Source organism: Camelus bactrianus, chromosome 12, assembly GCF_048773025.1.
Source record: "Camelus bactrianus isolate YW-2024 breed Bactrian camel chromosome 12, ASM4877302v1, whole genome shotgun sequence".
In the NCBI taxonomy this organism is placed as follows: Eukaryota; Metazoa; Chordata; class Mammalia; order Artiodactyla; family Camelidae; genus Camelus; species Camelus bactrianus.
In genome coordinates, this window is record NC_133550.1 from 15751047 (window position 1) to 15773710 (window position 22664).

At 40.9% G+C, this 22664-nt stretch overlaps 1 protein-coding gene across 13 annotated transcripts in view; it reads left to right on the forward strand.

Annotated features, from left to right (window-relative positions):
• SLC11A2 (solute carrier family 11 member 2) overlaps window positions 1-22664 on the forward strand; it is a 49582-nt gene that overhangs the window by 1950 nt on the left and 24968 nt on the right. The window contains exons 2-4 of one of the 13 annotated variants that reach the window (XM_045523490.2): window positions 9729-9811; window positions 10884-11034; window positions 21922-21993. In XM_045523490.2, the coding sequence (XP_045379446.1) occupies window positions 10989-11034; window positions 21922-21993 (118 nt within the window). In that variant the 5' untranslated portion in view covers window positions 9729-9811; window positions 10884-10988. The other 12 variants (XM_045523491.2, XM_045523492.2, XM_045523493.2 and 9 more) reach the window with 12 other exon arrangements.

The window sequence follows — 22664 nt, forward strand, 5'->3', positions numbered from 1 at the left end:
TGCACATGTTGTTCTAGGCTTGAACTTTCTTCTTTCCTTCTTCCCTTCCTCTTGTCTGTCGGGTTCCAGCTGAAATGATAACAATAGGTAACCTTTATTGAGCAGGTGCTATACGCCATCATTGTTCTCCGTGCTTTATATGTATTAACTCGTTTAATCCTCATTTAAACTTCATAAGGCAGATGCTGTTGTTAGCTCCACTTTATAAATGAGGAAAGTGAGGTTAAATAACCTGTTCAAGGTTTGAATCAGGATTTAAACACAGACCAACTAGGCACGTGAATTACTGCTGCACTGTACCTAAACAGCACGATTACAGGAAACTCTGAACCTCCCAGACTTAGACTCCCCTGTTAATCATCTTGTAGCTAACCATACTTATCATTCATAATACTTAAATGATCATAATGAGTTAGCTGTGGCGTTATACATTTAACGACTGTCTTCCTTGTGAGAGTCTAAACTCACTGTATTTCCAGTTCCTAGCACAGTGCCTGGCACACAAGCAGTGCTCATTAAATATTTATTAAGTAACAAGTGCCTTACATACTTGAATGTAAGGTAATAGTTTTTTCTCTCAAAATAATTCCTCAGAAAGGAAGTTGCCTTATATTTTGTGTTCTTACAAAGTCTCCTATTATAGGAGACAGACAGTCCTTGCTGTCTGATTTTTTTGATGATTTTTTAATAGAAGATACTTTGTTTTAAATCAAAATGCTATTTAGGGAAGATGTAGCCTGAGATAACCTCAACTGATGCTAATTCTTAAAAAAAAAAATCAGTGCTAGTTCTGCAAGCTTATGGAGGTCACTGGATGGAATCACTTAAAGAGAAAAAAAGAGACCAAAAAATTTTAACACAGATTTAGTGACTTATTCTGGGTTGAGGACCTCACAGTTTTAAGTGTTAGATATTGTTGCTAATAAGCCTTTTAAAAAGCAACAGGAAGAGGTTATATTGTGGATATTAGGAATATGCAAGTATAGCATGAATTAAAAAGGAAAAAATAACTGTCCTCAAACAATCTAGATATACGTGAGGATGATACGATCTGCAAATTGGGCAAGCTGACAATAAAATGACTTGAGCGGGGAAGGTATAGCTCAGTGATGGAGTGTGTGCTTAGCATGTACAAGGTTCTGGGTTCAATCCCTCGTACCTCTATTAAAAAAAAAAAGTTTTCACAGTCCCTCATCAGTTTACTTTGCAAGTTCCCAATTATTAGAGAGGTAGAGTAGGTTTTTATATGTATTACTGGTTATTTGGATTTCTTCTTCTGGAAGTTGTCTATTCATACCTTTTGTCTATTGAGTTGTTTATCTTCTTCTTTATTATTACTAGTATTGTTGATTTGTAGGAGTCCTTCACAGACACCCATCTTTTTCTGATGTACATGTATGCTGCAGATTTCTTCTTCCTGTCTCCTTGTCGCTTGTATTTTAACCTTAAGACGTCTCTTCTGTAAGAGTTTTTAATATCTGTTATAGTCAGCTTTATCAAAATTGCCAATTATGACCTCTGATGTTTCATAATGTGATTTAAGAAATTCTGTCTTAAGATCATACAGCTATTCTATATTTTTTTCAGATAATTTGGCGGTGTTGTTATGTTTTGTTTTACAACTTTAGGTCTTTCATTCACCTGGAGTTTATTTTTGCCTATTCCTTTTCTGTCTTCTGAAACTTCTGGGGCTCACCATTTGATTCTTCACGACGTTTCTCTCTAATGAGAAATCTTTGGCATTCTAGGTATCTCCTCCCTGCAAGTGTTTCTCTCCAAAATAACAGAATGGGAATATAAATGAGGCCCCAGGCTTGAAAAAGTAGCTCTTTGAAGGCCTGTAAAGAAGAAGCAACTGGAAAAGATGAGGTGAAAGGAATTGTTGGGAGGAGTCTCTGCAGAAAATGATACACAAGGGTGGTACTTCATCCTTCACACCAGCATCCCGAGCCTCCCGGAAGAATTATGCTTGTGGGGAGAAAGAAGAGTGTCTCAGAGGGAAAGGAGGTGTAGACTTGTGACAGGATCCTAATGTCCTACTTTTAAAGTCCTTGCACACCTACTTTCCTATGCTGCCTCTCTTCCCTACCTGCCAGCCCTGTGAGCTTATTCTGTCTTGTACTAGCAGATTGTGAAACTGAAGCACATAGACTCACAAAGAAGTTGTTGGTGAATCTAATGCAGATCCCAGGTCTCCTGACCATGAAACTAGGTTTCAGGCAAGCCCAGCTGAAAGCAGTTTGTGAGAGAAGACTCGTAAAAGAGGAGGTTAGCATTTCCAGAGGAGCAGTCTTCTAAAATTACAAGAAGTAGCCTTTGATTTCTAGTGTAATCATTGCAGTCATAATCATCATCAAAAAGCCTTTATCGGTGCCCGCTTGCGATGAGCAATTAAGGTAGACACTAAACTAAATTTAGAATGTATTGCCCACGAACATGGTCTAAGAATTCACACTCTTTGAAAATTAATATAAACAGATGAGCAAAAGACATATCTATATGACAATAAAAAAAGGTAGACCAATCTAGCTACTGTGGACAGTAAACAATTAACATTAAACATGTGAGAAGTCAGTGCAATTCAAGGATAAGAGCATCGCTGGGTGAAGAGCAGTGCCTAATAGAGATTGGTAATAGGAGTTCCAAGTTCAGGGGAACTTACTGACCAGTGAGGGAGGGCAGGTCTCTTGCCTTCTGATTTTTACTCCCTTCTGGCCTCCACACACATGCCCCACCTGAAGCTTTCCCTTTTCCAGGCAACATAACCCTTGCTAAGGCTTAAGATCAGAGGAATTTTTACTTTGTGTTAGTCGTTGGCTCTGAATGAGGGGACCTTTACCCAGCATCAGTAGGAACCACCCTCAGGAGCCACGTTGTGCTACCTGGCACGTCCACAGCAATTAGAGCAAAAGGACAGAGGTAAGGACATTCCTGGAGGGAAGTTCTCCCTACCCAGCTTTGGCAGGGTCACCCATCAGTCTTGATATTCACTGTCGCACACGACTCATTATTCTGCCCGCTCTATCTACTGAGCTTCTCCTGGGTTCAGTTTCTGTGGGGAAAAGGAAGCGCCTACCTCCAGGTACTCTCAGTGTAGGCACATTTGCACCTTCAGCAAGAATTATAAATGGTTTACCTAGTTGAATCAATAATTAGAAAGACTTCAAGGATTTTGCAGTTTAATATCCCTCTCATAAAATCACTGTCATAATATCATTGTCAGATGTTCTAATGTAGGAAAATAAAGGATTAATAATGTTCACATACACATGCAAATATGTATGTTACTAAATATGCATGTATGGCTCAGGGGGACCCCATTGGTCCTGTCTCAGGGTCTTTGCACTTGCTTTTCCCTCTGCCTGGAAGTTTTCCCTCAGATTCCTGTGACTTGCTCTCTCACTTCAATCAGATTTACCCTTCAAAAATAAAAAATAAAAAATAAATTTATCCTTCAAAGTGAGGTCTTGCCTAACCATCCCTTCTGAAATAGTCTATATCTCCCACCTCTGGCTCTTGTTGCTCCTTACCTAGCTCTTTACATTTATTTATTTTTTTACTAGAACTTATCACTCCCTGATATATACTTACTGACTCACTTGTTTATTATTTGTACCCCCAACAGAATGTAAGTTCTCTGAGGGCAGGAACTTTGTAAATCTTTACTTAGCACATAGTAGGTCCTCAATACTGTGTTAAATGAATGAGATGAAATGGAATAACGTGTGTGTGTGTGTGTGTTTGTGTGTGTGTGTCCTTACTCTAATGTTATATGATGACATTAAACAGAAGAGACCAAGATGTCTTTCTAAACTAATCCTATTCAGCTTTAGAAACTAGGTCATCCTGAATCTCTGACCTTACTCCTTAAGAAGACTCCCCACCAACCTCTTTTTCAGTCCAGGTGATCCACCCCCTAACTCCAAGGGTCAACTTGTGTCCTTGGCTACCGTTTGTGTTTTGAGACTTGGCTCATAACCCAAGCTAGGTTTCAGACAGAACCCTCCCTGAGAGTTTGCTGGAATGATGGGGAAGAAGATATTCAGCCTGCATCTAGCTGGATGGGCGAGGATTACATCAGCCCAGAGCACACGGTGGCTATCATCCCACCAAGCAGGTAGCACCTGTGTTAGAAGAAAACCACGCTGGGACTGAAGGAGAGCCCAGAGTGAGAGTTAGAAAGAAAGGCAGGAGGGCAGCAGCTTGGTTGATGTCATCTGAGTCCCCAGGTCTAGCCCTGCCCAAAGCCAGCTGTACCATTGGGTTATGTGAATGATTCAATTCTCTTTGAGCACAACCAGTCTGAATTGGGTTTCTATCACTAGTAATCAAAAAACAAAATAAAAATTATGCCTAATGCACATTTAGCTGTATAATTTACCTACATCCATTTTTACTTGTTTACTGAATGACACCTGCAGGTTTTTAACCTTAAACTTTTGAATATTTTTATAGCTTACAAAATAATCTTGTATATATGTATCACTTAATTTTAACATAAGTATGTAAGGTAGGGTAAGGTTATTCTTTTAGTTGGTTAAACAGAAGCTCAGAGAAATCAAGCAACAATTATCCAACATCACACATAGCAGAGCGAGAACTCCAAGTAGGTCTCTGGCTCTAAATTCAAGTCCTCCTCTATGGCTCTTCAGCTGCTTTCTTAAGTATTTGTAGAGTTTCTTCATAAATTTGTTTTGCCTCTCTTAATACATGAGATGCTGTCTTAAAGACAAGACCTTGCTCTTTGCCTTGAGTCTGTGAATCCCTAGGGCAGCCCCATAGAATGAGTGGGGCTCAGAGTAGAGTACTGACTCTCACTGATTGCAAGGTCAGAGTTTGCCAGATCTGCTTTCTTTCATGAAGGAGCTTGTAATCAGCTGATTGAAATGATGCATACATATTACAGTGGTGTTTTTTCACCTTTTTTGACTGTTACAGTAAGAAATACATTTTACATCAACCCAGTACACACACACACACACACACACACAACATACACATTATTAACATAAAGTTTTACAAGACAATACCTATTCAGTACTTGTGACATTCCCTGATATTTCCTATTCAATTTTTTAAAAATTCTGATGGAGATACAGTAAATTGATTTCATAATCCGATAATGTGTTGAGACCCAATTTGAAAAGCACTATTACAGGTCACATATATGTAAAGTCAAACTCAAGCTAAAGTTCAATGTTTCAAATGTTTATTGAGTAATAATGATGTGCTAGGTGCAGTGAATGATATAAAAATAATGTACAGCTGTCTTTATGAAGCTCACAATCTAGTGGCAGAAATTAGAGAATAAACTCAAATAATTAATGAAAGGAAAAATATGAGCCAAAAAAAAGCATAAAGATTCAGGAGCAGAAGAGGTCACATCCCATGAGAATCAGGTAAAGCTTTAAGGTGTGGGTGGCATTTGAGTTAGTTCTTAAAAAATGAGCAGGATTTCAGTACTAGAAGTGCAGGTGGAGGTGACAGCAGGAGTCAAGGCACAGGGTCAGGCAAAGGCAGGGTGAGTTAAGGATGTAGAGAGTATGAAATTCAACTGGAATAAAGGGTTTGCATGGTGGAGAGGTGGGAGATGAGGTAAGAGGAAGGCTGGAAGCATGACATTCAGAACTTTGATCTGAATGTCAGATCAAAGCCTCTTCTGTATTTAAAACTGATATTGTGGGTAAAGCATCCTCCACGTGGCACTTAATGTGAGCTCCTTTCCCCTCCTTCTTTACTCTGTAGGCAGTAGGGAGCCTTTGAAAGTTTCTAAGGGGGGAAGAGAAATGATCTTATTAATCAGGGGGATTTTTTAAAATTGAAGTACAGTCAATTACAATGTGTCAATTTCTGGTGTACAGCACAATGTCCCAGTCATGCATATACATACATATATTCATTTTCATAAAAGGTCATTACAAGATATTGAACAGAGTTCCCTGCACTATACAGAAGAAACTTTTTAAAAATCAATTTTTATTTATAGTGGCTAACATTCACAAATCTCAAACTCCCAAATTTATCCCTTCCCATCCCCTTTCCCTGGTAACCATAAGATTGTTTACTAAGTCTGTTTCTGTTTTGTAGGTGAGTTCACAGTGTCTTTTTTTTTTTTTTTTTTTTTGGATTCCACATATGAGTGATACATGGTATTTTTCTTTCTCTTTCTGGCTTACTTCACTTAGAGTGATGATCTCTAGGTCCATCCATGTTGCTGCAAATAGCATTATTTTATTCTTTTTTATGGCAGAGTAGTATTCCATTGTATAAATATACCACAACTTCTTTATCCAGTCATCTGATCAGGGGAATTTTGAGGTTGTTGAGGGCAGAGCAATGGAGGCCCAAGCAGGAAGGTGGCAGCTGAAATAGAAGAAGACAACTGACCTTATGCAAATAGGCTCTAGTCATGGGCATCATTTGACGAGAGGGAGGGTGAGGAATTCCTGAGGACTTCCAGTTTTCAAGTCCCAGAAACTACAAAATGAGGGAAATTATAAGAACAAGATGGTTTGAGTAGAGAGGAGGATAGTCGGAGATACGGCAATGTTGACTTTCCAGCTGAATATCCAGCGACAGAGACAGTAAGGCAGGTGTGGCTCCGGGAGAGAGGCTGCACAGAGTAGCCTCTGGGAATCATCAGCAGGAAGGTGAAATGGTGCTGGGGCTGTGAAGGGATGCCGTCAGCCTTGGAGTCCTCCCTGAGGACACAACGGTGAATGGGACAATGTCCTGACCCTCAACAAGGCTTACAGACAAATAAACAGCAATGGCAATTCCATGGGATAGTGCTATGGGAAAGGGGGGAAGAGGGTGTCATAGGACTACATAGAAGACACACCTCGCTCAGATGCTGGGATCACAGAGGGGTTTGTGGAGGAAGGAACATCTGAAGTGAGACATCAGTGGTGAGTAGGAGTTAGCTAGATGGCAGAGCAAGAATGTCCCAGCATAGACATTATATGTGAAAAGACAGGGAGTAAGCGAGAACACTGGTGTACTGGGGGGACAAAAAATACAGGGAGCCTCTTATGAGGTTGATACTGTGCCCACTTCAGATAAAGAAATGAAACACAGAGATTTAATAATTTACCAACAGTTTCCCAGTTGGCTTGGCCTGGAATCCAGGTCTGTTTTACCCTTAAGAGGCTGTTCTTTCTGTTACTCTGATCTGTCCCATGAATGTCTCTAATGCTGCGTGGGTCTCCAGTATTACTACACTGGAATTGCAGAGACATTGTATAGAATTAGATTAGGACTAAGGAGTAACCCTAAGGAATGCCTACATTTAAGGAGTAGGAGGAATAAATGTCCCAGTTGAAGATAGCACAGAAAGATCGATTTGAACAGAAGGACCCAGAAAGCACAGTGTGATGAAAGCCAGTAAGAGGAGTGGTGTCACATTTCAAATATGGAGAAACTTGAAGAGTTAGTAGGTTCTGACTGTATTTGGCTGATGGCGATCTCATTTAGCTAGCAGGAAAGTAATTTCCAGGGTGGATCACAAAAGCTAGAAAAAACAAACAAACAAACAAACAAAAACGAGTGTAAAGAATGTAGTGGAGTGCAGACTACTTTTTCAGAAACATTGATTTTGGGTTACAGGAGGAAGTAAGACGGGAAGCCGACTCTGTAATGGAGGCGGTAGGTTTATTAGGAAGTGATCTTGGGACAGACACTACAGGAAGGGAAGGAAGCAAGTCTGTACAGAAGGAATTCAAACTGTGATGCATGATAAAGGCTCAGCCAACCTTTGGAGTTGGGGTTAAAGGGGTGAATCTTTATACTCTCACACAGATCAGTCATTTGATGTGGGCTGCCTGAGAAAGGGGCATGACATGATGGCTAGGGGTAATCTGCCAGCAACACTCCCACTCCTGACAGTGGGGACAGTGAGTCCTTCATTCTCAAAGGGGATCCTGCCTGTGCATTCCAGCGTTTATCACAGGAATAGCTTATGGCTAGCAGAGTCAAGGGAGGAATTTTTTTTGGAGAGGAATTTTTTTTGGAGAGATAAGACTCAACTTTGGAAACAGATACATAAATATAAACATTCATAGCCTAATTATTATTCTTCATTGCCAGACAGCCATAGCATATTAAAAATGGGATAATGCATTTATGGAACACCTATATATTTGGCCTTTGTCATCACCAGATGTACAAAGATAAGATAATCACCCCTATTAAGCAGCTCACATTTTAGTAGAAGAAAAAAAGCACAAAAACAAACCCTGTAAGGGGTTGTACTTATCTTCTTTGTGTTTGTATTTGTACCACCCAGCACTCTGCTGGTACATAGTTGATTCTCAATAAATATATGCAGAATGAGTTAGTGCTAGAATAGAGTGTTTGGGTAGGAGATGGAGTATAGGGATAAATGCCTGGAGGAGTCAGGGAATGCATCACAGAGGAGGATATTTTAATGGAACCTATAATAATAACAATAACAATAACAATAACATTAGTTTTCCAGGTAAGGAAGGTGTATGGCTGTTAGCATAACTGACGCCACCTTGGGCCCTTATAGTTTCTCCTGTCTTTCCACTGACTCTACCCAGGACTGTACTGGGCCCCAGTGAATCACTTCTCTGTTGTCAAGGGTTTTATAATTAATAGATATTGTTTAATAATCATTAGGACCAGGTAGCCCCTATGCTCTACTAGTCACCAAACAAAGATGATAATCTTCACTGATGTACTCCAGGTGCCAAGACTTATTCATGAATCTTCACTTAGGAATGCACGTCCTGTTTCCAAGCATGTACCACCATACCCTAGGTTAACTGTAAAATTGTCCCAGCGGCCCCTCAGCGGTGCAGAGTGCAGCTGTGAATGCTTCCAGATCATTGACCACTTGATCTTGATCCCACCCTGTGAATAAGTTACCCTATCATAAACCAATCTATTGAGTATACGGAGCTGCCGGCTTCATTTTTCATCTCGTTTGTGGGCACTTTGCATTCCCTTGGGTCCTCCAACAGAAGGGAAAGGGTGGGAGGAATTAATTTTAGGCAATTGTTTCAGGGAAAAACAAAAGCATGAAAAAGAATACTTGAAGAGTGGGTAGGAGGTGAGCATGGAAGGAAAAGTCTATTTAAATAAGGAGCACACATGATACAGATACATTTTAACATCTATACAGAAATGAGTTGGCTTTTGTGGTAATGTGGAATCTTCAGTGAATTTACATTAATTGGATTTTATAAAAGAGATAATTTTTTTAACTAAAGATTTGAATGGAAGGGAATTGTTTTCGGTGTACAAGATGGAGGCGTTATGGTATGCTAGTTAGAGTGCTGGTTCTTGGCTCTAACAAATTTGTGTTCGGAGCCTGGCTCTATCACTAAATTACTGTGTGTCCTTTGGCAAGTTACTTAACCTCTCTCAGACTCAGGTTTCTAATATGCAAAATAAAGATAATAGTTCCTGCCACACAAATTTATTGTGAGGATTACTTCATGTTTGTATTGTGTTAAATATGGTGTTTCATACATAATAAGAATTCCATTAATGTCAGTTACTGTCAGTGAGAACTGGAGACCTAGAAGGCAAGGAGTGTGTGTGTTGGGATCAGCTGCTGAGCTAAGGAAACAGCGGGGCTGTGGTCAAGTCTCACTGTGAAATCCATTCCTATTCTGGAATTCCTCCACTAAAATAGGGCCTTTTCCTGCAACAGGTTAGTCCACAGGTGATTTCTTATTTCTTCTTTTCTTCTATTTTCCCAGGAAGGGGGACAATTTGGAGCCCAATCCAATCTAAGACAATTTTGCTTTAGGGAACTTGTCTGCCATTGAACAAGGACAAGAAGGTAGGACACGTTGTAATGAGATGACTTTCAATGCTTGGGGACACCGTGAGGTAAAGAGACCTTTATCTTGGATCATGAAGAAGATCTGTAATTCCTCCTACAGAATCTATGGCTGTTCCATGTAGGAATGAGGGCCACTTGCTAGAAGGCTGATATGAATTGATTACTGCTTTTATTTCTTTTCCATTTTAAGGGATTTATTTCTGTCACACTCATTTGCATGTTTTTATGTCACTAAGCAGATTTCCTTTAAAACTACCAGGAAACTTTCTGAAGGCAGCAAGGTCTTCTTCCAGTCTCCTCACCCCACTCCAATGCCTCTCCTTTCCAGCTTTACCTCTCCAGCTGGCCTACTAAACTATATTTGCCTGAGGCAAATTTTCCTCATTTTTTTTTTCCAGTTCCTCTCCTCCCACATTGAGAAATCCTGGCTTGTTCTGATTTTGTTTTTCTTTCTTCTTTTGCAGTCTCAGGTGTTTTTTTTTTTGTTTGTTTGTTTTGTTTTTTTCCCTTTGCCACGAGGCACCAAGTCCTGGGTTGGTATGACTTTGTTGTCCATCTGTGGGTCACTGATTGACCAAGCTGATGCTGGCGGTTCCTTCAGATCCGAAGGGATGGACCAGGTGGCATTTTCGCCCACGCTCCAAGACTCCTTATAATTGCATTGGTGCTGCACGTCCCTATGTGGAAAATACTTTGTGGACTGTCTGGCTTGGGGTTAATTGGTTTCAGTTTACGTCTCAGGGGAGCAGAGTCCTAATGTACATGTAGCTCTGTACAAGTGCCCGAACAAGCTTCACTCCAAGAGGAGTGGCATCCTGAAGGAAAGCAATTCCTTTTACTCCACCCCTTTCAACCACTGGCACTCCAGCTCCTGCCAAATGAGACAGAGATGAAATTGGAGAATAAAAGTTTTCAAACGCAATTCATTGTTCATTAATATCCAGAAGTGGCAGATATACAACACTTCTCCTTTCATGGCAGGTCAAAGATGAAATCTGATCATGCTTTGAAGGGTGTGGTTTGCTTCTTGAAATTCCATGCGGTGTCTTTAACGATGTGTTGCCCACAGCAGCCTAAGGTGCCCTTATCTAACCAAGGGAGGCGCACTGGTCTGCATATATAGAGGCAGCAGACGGGGAGCTGGCACTTGGAAAAGTCAAACTCAGCCTGCACAATGAAGAAACAGCTTAAGAAGGAGGCAGCTCCACACTGTGAGCTAAGTAAGTACCCAGCACATAAGTAAGCAACAATCCAGGGAAGCTGCCCACCTGAGCAGACTTGGAACACCCACAAGAATAGCTCCAGCCATTTTTTTTCCCCCTAATTGCAGCAGAAGTTCCTAAAGGAAAGGTTCTGGTCTGGAGGGACTTCATCAAGCCTTTCTGAAACTCCCCAGATATGTTGTAGAGAGTTCCTCAGAGCTAATTTGTCCATTTTCTTTTCTCTCCAGGAGAAATTCTGTATGGAAACCAGCCTGTACCAGATAACTGATGACGCTCAGCCCAGTTTTTTGGGTCCCTGAATTTGTTTTTACTTTGTACTTTATTTGGATTTTCCTTTTTGCAGTTTACTCTCCTTTCTTCCTCTCTTGGACTCTTTTATCAACTAATAAAATTTCCTGCTAGCAGTTTTTACATGAAGAAAGAAGTTGGAAGGGTTTATCCTTTTCCCCTCTAGGCCTATGCCTTGGTTAGATAAGCTTGGTTATCTTTAATGTAAGTTATACAGGGGCTGGGGGGAGGGGGAGCGGGGGTGTCTACGGTTCTAGTAGCTTTAAATGACATTATAGACTATTAGGGTGGTTTGTCACACTACTTTCTCTCCTCTAAAGCGCCACTAGTCTGGTCATCTTCAGAGAGATGACTCTGGGGTGTGAGGTTGAGGCTGGGAATCGTGTGGGATTGCTTCTGGGTTGGGGGAGAATAAAGCTTAGGGGAAGAAGCGAGGCAGCTGGGTAGGAGGGAGGAAAACGATTCATTACTGAGGCTTGGGAGTAGGGCAGCTAATGCAGTCGAACTGGCTGCACTAGCTATGTTTCGCGGTTCCTCCCATGTGTGGGGTGCTCTTGGTGTGGCAGCAGATACTATGATATGGCTCTGGGGACGAGAAGAAATGGTCTTGCCAAGTGGCTATAGGTTGGAACTGTATCTCGCAGAGCCGTATCTCAGAAGAAATGGTCTTGATTTCCAGTACCTAACGTGAGGCTGCGGCGAAATACAACAGGCTACCAGCAGGGCTGGAAGCCTCCAAATCCACACTGCGGGTTGGACTCGCGCGAACACTAGCTCTGCAGGAGACAGCTCCCGCCCCAGCCGCCGTGGCCCCGCCTCCAGCCTGACCCAGGGTGGGCGGAGCCTCGGGATTCGCCGTCAGCCTGCCTCGTGCGCGGGCCTCTAAGGAGAATATGAGGGATCCAGCCAATAGGAATGTGCGACTGCGTTCCCATCGGCCAATCGTAGAGCGTGTAGGGGTACGCTGGCGTGGCGCTGGCTCCAGGGATATGGAGCCGCGGTTGCCAGGACTGTCTGTCAGGTGGTGGCGGAGCCGGTAAGGTGGGCAGCAGTCCAGGTCAGGGGTCACGCGGGCGCCCGGCTTTCCCCGGGTGGGCGGGGAGGGTGCCGGGGGGCTCGAGGACAGCCCTGGGAGCAGGCGCCGGGACCAGGATAGGGCACGCGGAGCGCCGAGCGGGGCTGTGACGGGCGGTGCGGCAGGGAGGGCCTGGGTGCGGGGTCCAGATGGAGCCGCAGTATTCGAAGGAAGACCGAGAGGAGGGCGCTGGGAGCGGGGGGCGGGGAGCGAACGCCAGAGGTCGCAGGGAACTCGCTCCTTCCCAGCCGCGGCCTAAGAGAAATGGCTGAATCCCCGGCCGGACCTGCCGCCTTGCTGGGCCCGGTGCTGACCCTGCTTCAAGACGGGGAAGAGGCCGACGGGCACAGGGCAAGGTCCCTGAGGCCATTTTCTTATCTGTGGAGCCCTGGCGCCCCCTCTGCTCCCTCGGCCTCCCGCCGCCCCACTTCAACAAAAGAATTCATTTTAGTGCAGTCGACGTCCAAGGAGCGCCTTCGTGTGAAGGGCTGGGGCAGGCCGCTGAGTACTTGGTGTGTATATTGGTTTTAGGGCTGTTTGTGCAGCTTCCAAGCTCCAGGTACTTTCGTAGGGGGCATTATTGCACACGGGATGTGAGTGGAGTGGCTGCTCTCCAGCTGTTCCGTTTCATATGTCCCTACTTTAAAAACTATGCTTACTTTTTGATGTTCCGCCTTTGGATACTTCTTAACTTGGCTTCCCCAAGTCCCCTTCATATATCAGACTATTTCAAAGAGCATCATTAGGGGAGAAGTTGAGGAACCAGGGCTTGAGTTTTCCTGTGTGTAAAATGAAGATATTCTCATATTGTCCATTGCTTTCTAAGAAGCGTTATAAAGTTAAGGGAATGTGACATCTCTTTAAAGTGAAAAGCAAAAATTACATGGAAGAAGAGGCAAGGGGAGACACGTTTCCAGAAACTTTTGCTGGCCATAATTCTAGTGACTATTGGTGAAACCAGGGGACACTTGTTTCTCCTTTGATTCCTGTGGAGTCTGAACCCTGGCTAGTTTGCACCACTTCTTGGCTTTTTAAACTTTGGAGTAAGTTGCTTAAACTCTTTGTTCTTCTGTTTCCACATACTTAAAATGGGGATTTATGTTATCAGTCTTTAAGAGTTGGTGGTGAGTATTAAATGAGTTAATACACTTAAAGAGCTTAGAACAATTCTGGCAGGTAGAAGTTTTTGTTATTATTACCTGCATGTGCCTTCTTTTCCGGTAAAGATTCCAGGCTATAAGCAGTCTGACATTATCCTTTGCTCAGAATCCTGTGAGCCTATTGCCAATGAACCCTTAGGCCTGTGTTTTCCATCCACGTCATTAATGTTGATCTTGAGGGTACAGTATAATTACCTGAGACTAGAGGCTTTCTCCTGGTTGTTTATTGGAAGCTATCTCTATACAGTACTGGGTCTGTCCATGATAGCAGTGTTGGGTTAGTGAAACCTTTGGCTGTTTAGTTTTCATTGTAGAATGTTTCTTTGACAGTGTCGACTGAAATAAATGCGCAGCCTAAAAGTTGAGAGTTATGTTTTATTTGACGGGAGGACTCGAGCTGGGATGACAGCCCCTCTGATGGCTCTGAGGGACTGCTCTGAAGAGGCAGGGGAGGAGCTAGGATATATAGGAGCTTTACAACAAAGACCAGGTAGTTGGAACAATAAAAGATTACTTGTTACCTAAAGAAAACCAGGCATCTCAAGTTAAAGTTGTGCTTTTCTGTGTATGGGAGGAAGCAAACATTTGGGCTCATTGAATTAATTCCTTTGACAAGCATCTAGCTATCTAGGGCCATTATTTTGTCCTTTATTATTCTGAGTCTGCTCAGAGTGCACCATTGTAAATGGCTGCAGAGGCTGGGCTACAGGCTTGTCCTCACTGGGGAGTGGAGGCAGCTGCTGATAACTTGGTTTCAGCATTTTTTGTTTAGGGATATGGTTGTAGTATTTTTGTTCACAACAGTCTTGTCCTTGGCACAGTTTATTTTGGATCCAGTACCAAAAAGGCCATGATTGCAGTATACTTGGTTTCTCATGTTTCCGGAATGGCTGAGGGACTGGGGTGGGGAATTTCTGGGCAGCCTGGCTGTACTTCTTGTTAATGAATGGGGAAGTCTGACGTGAGTCCAATCTTACTCAACTGTTAGGAAATCAGTGGTGATCCCTTGGAATACGCAGAGGTACTAAGCAGCTTCCATTCAGTTTTAATTCAGTGAAGTGAATGTTAGAGGTGAGAGACTCGGATCTATAAAGCTGCATCTCTTCTATTTGATTTTTAGTGCTAAGAGCTTGGGTGGGTGCTTTGGGATCAAAGACATCTTTATTCCCTGCTTCCTTACCATGCACGTAAATAGTAATGTCTGCTGACCGACTTATGCCCTTTCTGTGAGCTTAAAAGTCTGAGAGGTCAAGTTCTCTTGGTGCTATCTGAAGGCTCTAGTGGAGGAGTTTTTTTTGTCTTCTAGTTCTCCCCTTCCAAGAAGGCTGCTGTTTTTATACATAGCATTATTGGGAACTAATCACAAAATGAGAAACTTTGAATTTAGAAAAAAGAACATCGCTTACTGCAGCAGTATGCTGGCCAGGTTTGGCTGAAGTACACATGGTGTAAGTTTAGTTATTTAGCTTTGGAATAAGACAGTTTAGTACTTGTATAGGGTTGAAAGGTGAATGTTGGCTTGGTGAGAGTGGAGGACAGTGTCTGTGAAACCCCTATTTGTGCTTTAAAAAGGACAGGGAGTGATATCTCTAAAGAGTTGAGTGTTTGAGGCAGAAAGTGGAGTCTTTTGCCTTAATATTGTCATCTTTATTATGCGAATCTCTCTGACTTGAATAAAATACTTTGTAAGGCAGGGAGCATTTGAATGTGTGAGGAATTGGAAGACCTAGATCTTTGTTGTCTCACTCTTCTGATGCCTTTTATTCTTTTGCTAATTGAACAAATGTATATGAAGCGATTAACGTTTATTGTCCCCTGGAGACACAAAGAGCCCTCAGGTATCATCAGGAATATCATAGGTATAATAAACCATCTATTATACTATAATACTATATTGAGATCAGAATGGAATATAAAAAGTTGGCCAGGAATGATAAAAATATATTTATTGTCTAATTCCTCTTGCACTTTAAATTTAAGGTTAGAGTGACTTACATTTTTATGTGTAAGGACTGGTTTCCAGTAAAGACTTGGACTGGTTTCCAGTAAAGACTTAAACTGGGAAATTAGGGTCCTCAGTCTTCGTGCTTATTGCTGGTAGGTCATCTTGTATGTGTGATTTTTGTTTTGGTCCTATTTATCACTAATAATTAAGTGTCTATTAAAATTCCTAGGTAATGAAATGAGGCTATAAATTAATTATTGAAATTTTAACAGATTCCAAAGAGCAGAAGGAGGCATATATGAGGCTGGAGAATCTTGCATGTATTGTCTGTCTTTACATACAATTTTTCTTTGCTTTAAGATAAGAAACATTGAGGAAAATGTATATTTAAAATTGTTGAGGGCATTCTGCACTGGGGGGGGCAATATTTGTCATTGGAATGAATAAGCTGAATGTAATCTAATGATAATCATTCTTCATATTTGCCAGAGAAAAGCTACTTAAGCAAGTATAAGGGCAAAACATTTTTTTCTGAGGCAAGAAGAGAGTATAGACTGATTTACTAGATTGTATTACTTAAGTGGAAAGGGGTCTTTGAAAATTTCACAGAGCTTGGAGTTGTGTTCCAGGATGGATGTGTCCAGCCAGGAGGCCAGGTTGGTCCGCCAAAGGGAAATGCACTGCTGTAAACTTCTGGTTGGGAGGAAATCAGGGGAAGTGCACACTGTGAGAGTTGGGAGGAACCAACCTATAGTCTCTGAAGTAAGGTTTTAGTGACCCTCTCCTGTCATGGAAGTTTGGAAGCTGGTTAAGCCTCAGAGCGCTGAGCAGAGAAAGTGAAGAGCTCTTATTTAACAGGTATTAATTAGGACCTTCTAATTCTGAAGTCTGGTTGATGAGTGATATTTTTGTGTAAAAGTTCAGTACTTCTGGACAGGCTGGCCACATTTCTCCCAACTGTTATCGTCTTTGACACCCAGGCAACCGGTTTCATTATCAGCTGTACTCTTCCTCCCCGTACCTTACCCCCTTTCTCCTCTTTTTGCTGTCTGTCATTTTCTCATTTTCTTCTTTCTTTATCATTAGATGTTCTCAATGTCAGGTTTTCCTTTCAGCTATGAAACAGATTTTAAAAAGTCCAACTCAGGTGGAAACGCCGAACTTGATGTTGAGTTGAGATTGTGGTTCTTGAGTAGACTAAGCAAAATGCCTCCAATTTTGAGATTATTACTGTGGCATACAAAGTCAGTAAAACAAAGACCAGTCTAAGCTGGTATCTTGGTGGCTATTGTGTCGGGTGGGGGGGGGGGGGCTCTGATGCGTGTTAAGCACATTGAACAATAGCAGCACTGTTTGTACTTTATGAACTGGGCGTGCTTGTGTGACTTTCAGCTTCCCGAAATATTACCTGCTTAGTTCGAGAGGATTAGAGATTCGAGGCCTTAAACTAAGGGTGCCAGAGGGGCTTTTCACTTTGTTCTTCAGTCAGGAAGTCAATGTAATCTGTCTTCAACCTGTCTTTTTTTTTTCATTTTATCATTGTGTATCAAATTCATTTTATGAGAGAAAAATAGGATTATTTTTATCCAAATTTAAAAAATAATTCCAAACTTCACATCCTCAATTATAATTTAGAAATTCACATGGCTTTTCTAAGCTGTTTCTCTCCCCTCACCCCCAGTGGGAGCAGATTGAGTTTTGGAATTAATTTAGATGAATATCCTGATGAAAAGACTCAGAAAATGGTGCTTCTTTATTGACCTGGAATGGAAAAAAGGAGGAAGTAATAATTTCTCATTAAAAAAAATGGCTGGTAATATTCCTTATTAAAATGCTTAGGGTTCAGACAGTAATTAGCTCTGTTTGAACCATTGAATATTTCAGAGTTTTGCTGATTCCTAGTCATCCAGGGGTAGGAGCTCACCTTCATGAAGAACATCTAGTACAATATAGATGTTAGATTAATAGTAATGGTTTAATAGGAATGTCCAGTACTTTAGCCTTAAAGTAGACTTTTAGAGAAAAGGGAATTTTAGGAGGATCTGGATATCTTTTCATTTTCTTCAAGACACACAGAATTTTTTTTTTATCACAACTCTTTATTATTCTGTAATAAACAACCTGGGTATTACTTTTTTTTCTTTCTTTCTTGAGTGTATTACTTTTTAAAGCCTTGACCTGTACAAATGGCAGTTTCTACCTGTCACCAGCATGTTGCTGGCACGGAATGTTGGCTGAGGGAAGCATCAAGGAGAAGAGGGGGCTTTGCCAGTCAGTTTAAAACATTCCTGTTCACACTTATTTCATCGACTGATTCCATGCAAACACTTTTCCAGTTGCGTCTATGAAAGTCCTTTCTCTACTTAATACTGTCTTTGATTTTATTTATATAAGGGAGGGAGGGAGGGAAAAAAAGGAGAAGATTAGAGGACTGTTCAAAAACATTCTTCTTTAAAACTTAAAATTCATTTTAGGGAGACCTTTGCAACACTGAACGCAGCTCTAAAAGGAATGAAATGATTTTGAGTGCCTTTGCTCTCTACAGAAGAATTTTATAAGAAAAAAATTAGGTTAAATTCAAACTTTTCTTAACCATAGAGGGGAAAAGTTTAAGTTTGTATATATTTTAATGTTCAGTATTTCTTCCTTGGGAGCAATTTTTAAAAGATGTTTGCGCTATCCAAGTTGTTCTTCCAGAGTTCTCGTAAATGCTAAGAGAACACACGGAATTATTAATCAGATGTTGAGAATTTATTATAGCTAGTATGTGTTTGAGGGTATAACTTTATATAATTTCAAACTTGTAGAAAAGTTGCAAGAATAGTATTGGGAATAAATGCTTCAAGATAACGTGATATGATAGTAGTAAGCAGCAGGTGCCCTGGGGGAACATGAAGGAGGGACATTTAACCCAAACTAGGTTGTCAGGGAATGATTTCCTGAGGAGAATTTTTCTAATTCTTTGCATTCAGGTGAAACATCGAAATCACAATTTCAGAGCATGGCTAGTCACACATTAAGTCAAAGTAAGTAGGAAGTTAAGTGTAAGGGCATGTATACCTGCCAGACAGACAGCTGCAGATCTGTGATTATCCATTACGCAAGCTTTATCAGAGAGAGTTCAACTGAAGTGTTCGTTCAGAAACTGAGTGACTGTATGAACCTTTACATTAAAAAAAAAACAAGTACATGGTAAACTTCTTTCTTTTAAGTGTAAAATTGTATACAGTGTACGTTGAGCGAGAGGTCTTCCTTTTGCCTGACCTCGTTTGTGCCCCCTACTCCTTCTTAGGGACTGCATTACCAGCTTTTGGCACATGCTTTGGATATAGTCTGTATGCATACGTGTGTATTCTCTCTCTCTCTTTTTTTTCCTGCTACACAAATGATAGCATACTGTTCTAGAAGTTGGGTTTTTTACTTGACAGCCTGTGTTGGACAATGTTTCCTATCAGTCCATATAAATCTACCTTGTTTGTGATAACTGCATGATGTACCAGCTGTGCATGTACTAGGTTGTTTTTAGTGTTTTGACATTGCAAGCAGTGCTATGGGAAATATTTTTGCACCTACTTTCTTGTGTGAGTGTTTCTTTAGCATACATTCTTAGAAGTGAAATAGCTGGGCTAAAGGATAGTAGACTTCTGACAGTTTAGACAGAAAATGTAATTTAATTAGCATTCTTATCTTGTAAAACAGTTTTACAACTTTGGGTAAAGAATAGAATAAAATAGTTATATTGCATTGAACCAGGAGTGCCATTTTTTTCCTGTTGACTGCTGTTTGATAGGAGGAAACTTAACTGGCTTTAAGAGAAGGTGACACTTAGTGGTTGGAAATGAGCTAGAGTATCAAAGCAATGTTAACCATAGTTATCAAAGTACCTTTGCATTGATTCTTGTTGCTTGTATCTCAATTTGATCTTTTCCTTAATGTAATTAAATGACTGAAATGACCTGGTGGTATGGTCCTGGAAAGCAAAACTGTCTTCTCATTAACTTACTGCTTCCATATGGGTCTTAAATTTTCACGGAGACGTAAATACTGTGCAGCACGCCAAGCGTAAATGTCCCTCCATTCCTTCTCCTAGTTATGTTCTGTGGACACTGCCAGCAGTGGAGCTTATAGTTTGTTGACTAAATGTTTTGATGAGAAGGTTGGAATCTAGAATCTATTTTCTCTCTTCGAAGAATACATTTCTGAGATTTCACAGAGATGACCAGACTGTTTTTGTATTTTATTGGTTCTGTAAGTAATTATTATGGGAATAATCACTTAGAGTACTAATAGTAATAATTGAACATTTTACCTTGAAATATTTCTGTCTAAAATTATTTAACTATCACCTCTGCAGACTACAGGCTTGGGAGAAAACACAACTACTATCTCAATTGTTTGCTTCTTTTTTTTCTTTTTGAGTAAAAGTGGATTTATTCAGAGAGATACATCCTCTATAGACAGAGTACGGGCTGTTTTAGAAGGCAAGAGAAAGGCCGTGAAGGATGGGGGTGAGTGTTTAGTTTAAAGTAAAAGTAGATACATACTTCGTAGACAGAGTGCAGTCCGTCTCTCTCAGAAGGGAGAGTGGCCTCAATTGTTTGCTTTTTAAGTGTAAGTTTTAAAAGCCTATTTTGGATAGGAGTTTTCCTCAAATGTGTAAAACACTTGTGTGCCTTCTAAAACATGGTATCAATTATCACTACAAAAGTGATCTAATTGAATCAGTTTTTAGTGAGTGGGGCCACCATTAGAAACTTGAGTTATTCTTAATAACAAGATAATATTAATAATGATGTTCATAACAATGATGTTCTCATAGCTGATTGAAGTATAAGGAAGATGCCTCATATCAACTGGCCCAAGACTTTCCTTGTAAGAGCCATACTCCCAGATCTGATTCGTGGTTTCTAATTTATTGTGGGTTATCCTGGCTTCTTAGAATTATATGTAAATTAAAAGCGAAAAGACTCTGGATGGGGCCAGGAAATGTGCTGTGATTGGAAGCCAAGTGGCACTGCTACTAAGTGGTCAGATGTGTAAATCCCGTTTAGGTGAGATGCGATTGTAACTGGCTGAAAGGGGGGTAGGGTTTAGTCAGTATTATGGGGTCTCTTGGTAAAACCATTTGGTGGCTGAAAATCTGATAGGAAGGAAGCACATGGCTATTGTCCATTAAAACAAAATACTTGATATTGGTGACTACAGAGGTGAAAGATGATGTTTTCCAAATTAGCAAGTCATGGTATATCTTACACGCCAGAAGACAGATAAAACTTAAAACCGTCTTCAGGTCTGAATTCTGTAATTCTGCAAAATAGGTACAGAAAATGTCAATAGGTTATCTTTAAAAAGTGGAGGACTGTTCAGATAGGAGCAGTAAAGGTACAAGAGTGGAAAAAGACTAAGTAGTAAAAGATAGCTAAGGGGTGGCTTCGCAGCTTTTTCAGTGGGATAGTTATTATTGAGATTTAAGGAGGGGTGGCGAACAATTGATATTACTCTACCTTTCCCCTTCTAAATTTGGAATCATCTAAGAAGTAGATTCCTTAATCAGTAGATCAAGATTTTTACAAATCAGCCTTATTGGTGGGGTTGACTAGAGAATATGTTGTATATCTGTGGCCCAATGGGCTTACTATAAGTATTCTGCCCTTCCCCGAGTCAAACGTAACCCAGAAGGTTGCTGGTCATCTGGGACACCCCCTCACCTCTGCCCCCTGCGGTTTGCTTATTGCTGCTTGGAGAGAAGTGCAGGCCCGCTGCAGACCATGCCTTGTCCTCCCGGTGCCTCGGCTCTCCTTGAGAGTCCACAAGGGGAGGGTCATGGGCATAAGTTTCTTCTCCCAGTGTTTGAAGTGTTGGGGAATGAGGCCTGAAACATAGCTGACGTCTCTCTTCAGGAAATATGACTGGGAAATAGTGAGCCTCTACTGGCAGTGTACTGGTGGGGTGCTCCCCCTAACCTTTTACAGAAAATTGAAACATGAGTTTAAATTATTAAAGCAAAGAGAGTTATAGATCTCTGTCCTTAAAAATTCATAAAAATGGGAAGAAGTCAGTCTGGTTTTAAATATTTGGGTTAATCTGGAGACAAAGGCAGAGACTGGGTGATTGCCAGCAGCCTCTCTGTGGATGCTTATTAAGAAAGCATTTGCTCATTACCCTGAAATACCTTTTGCTTCAGTTTGGTTTTGAAGTCTTGCCAGCGAAAACATATTAAGACTTTTACATTTTTTATTAAATATCTCATAATTGTACTCTGAAAATTAATTATTTTCAAGGTTATCTAATTCAGTAGGATTATTCTCTTCACATAGTAAGGATTCAGTTATACAGAGTAACAGAATGCTGGATCTGTACTTGTTGGTTTTAGTTTGTTCCTGCTAATTTCTTTCCTTCCCTTTTCTCCTTTTCAGAATCCTATTCTAAGAACTCAGGCACTCCCGTATCCACCATGGTGTTGGGTCCTGAACAGAAGATGCCAGATGGTAATTTATAGCTCTGTGCTTTTGTCTAATTTTTATTTGGAATTAGGTTTAAGCCAGTAACAGAGATTTACCATATTGTCCTTGTCCAATATTCCAAAAACAAAATTGCCCCCCCCCCCCAAACAGTGTCATGAAGACCTGTTCCATTCAGAGTTCACCCCCTGGTGACTTAGGCCATAAATGAGAATGGATTTGCAACCACAGAGACTTGCCTCATTTCTTATTTCCAGTTCTAAAATGAGCCAAGATTAGCTATGGGTTTGGTTTCTATAGCAGTAATGCTTTCAAGGGAAGTATTATTTGTAGCCCTGGCATTAAACTTCTAGAGTGCTTTGGCTGCTCATGGCACTTCAGATATACATGGAGCAGTAAAATGCTGGACTAGCACCTTATACCGTGTATTTGACTAGATTTCTTGAGTGCTTTGACTAATCCTTCCTGATTCTAATTTCTCCTTTAGAATTTCCATTCCTTTTCTGGAAATTTCCTTCTGAGTTCAGTGCCACTTAACAGTGAAGTGGGTCAGCTCCTTTTAGAAAGAAAGCTTTCATTTTTCTAATTGGAGGTTGCAAAGTCTTCTTGGAAACAAAGATTAGAGCTCTGTGGTTAAAAATAGCCTTTTGATGGCTATAGCAAACTGGGCTTTGTATCTTTCTGGTGGATTAGCCCTT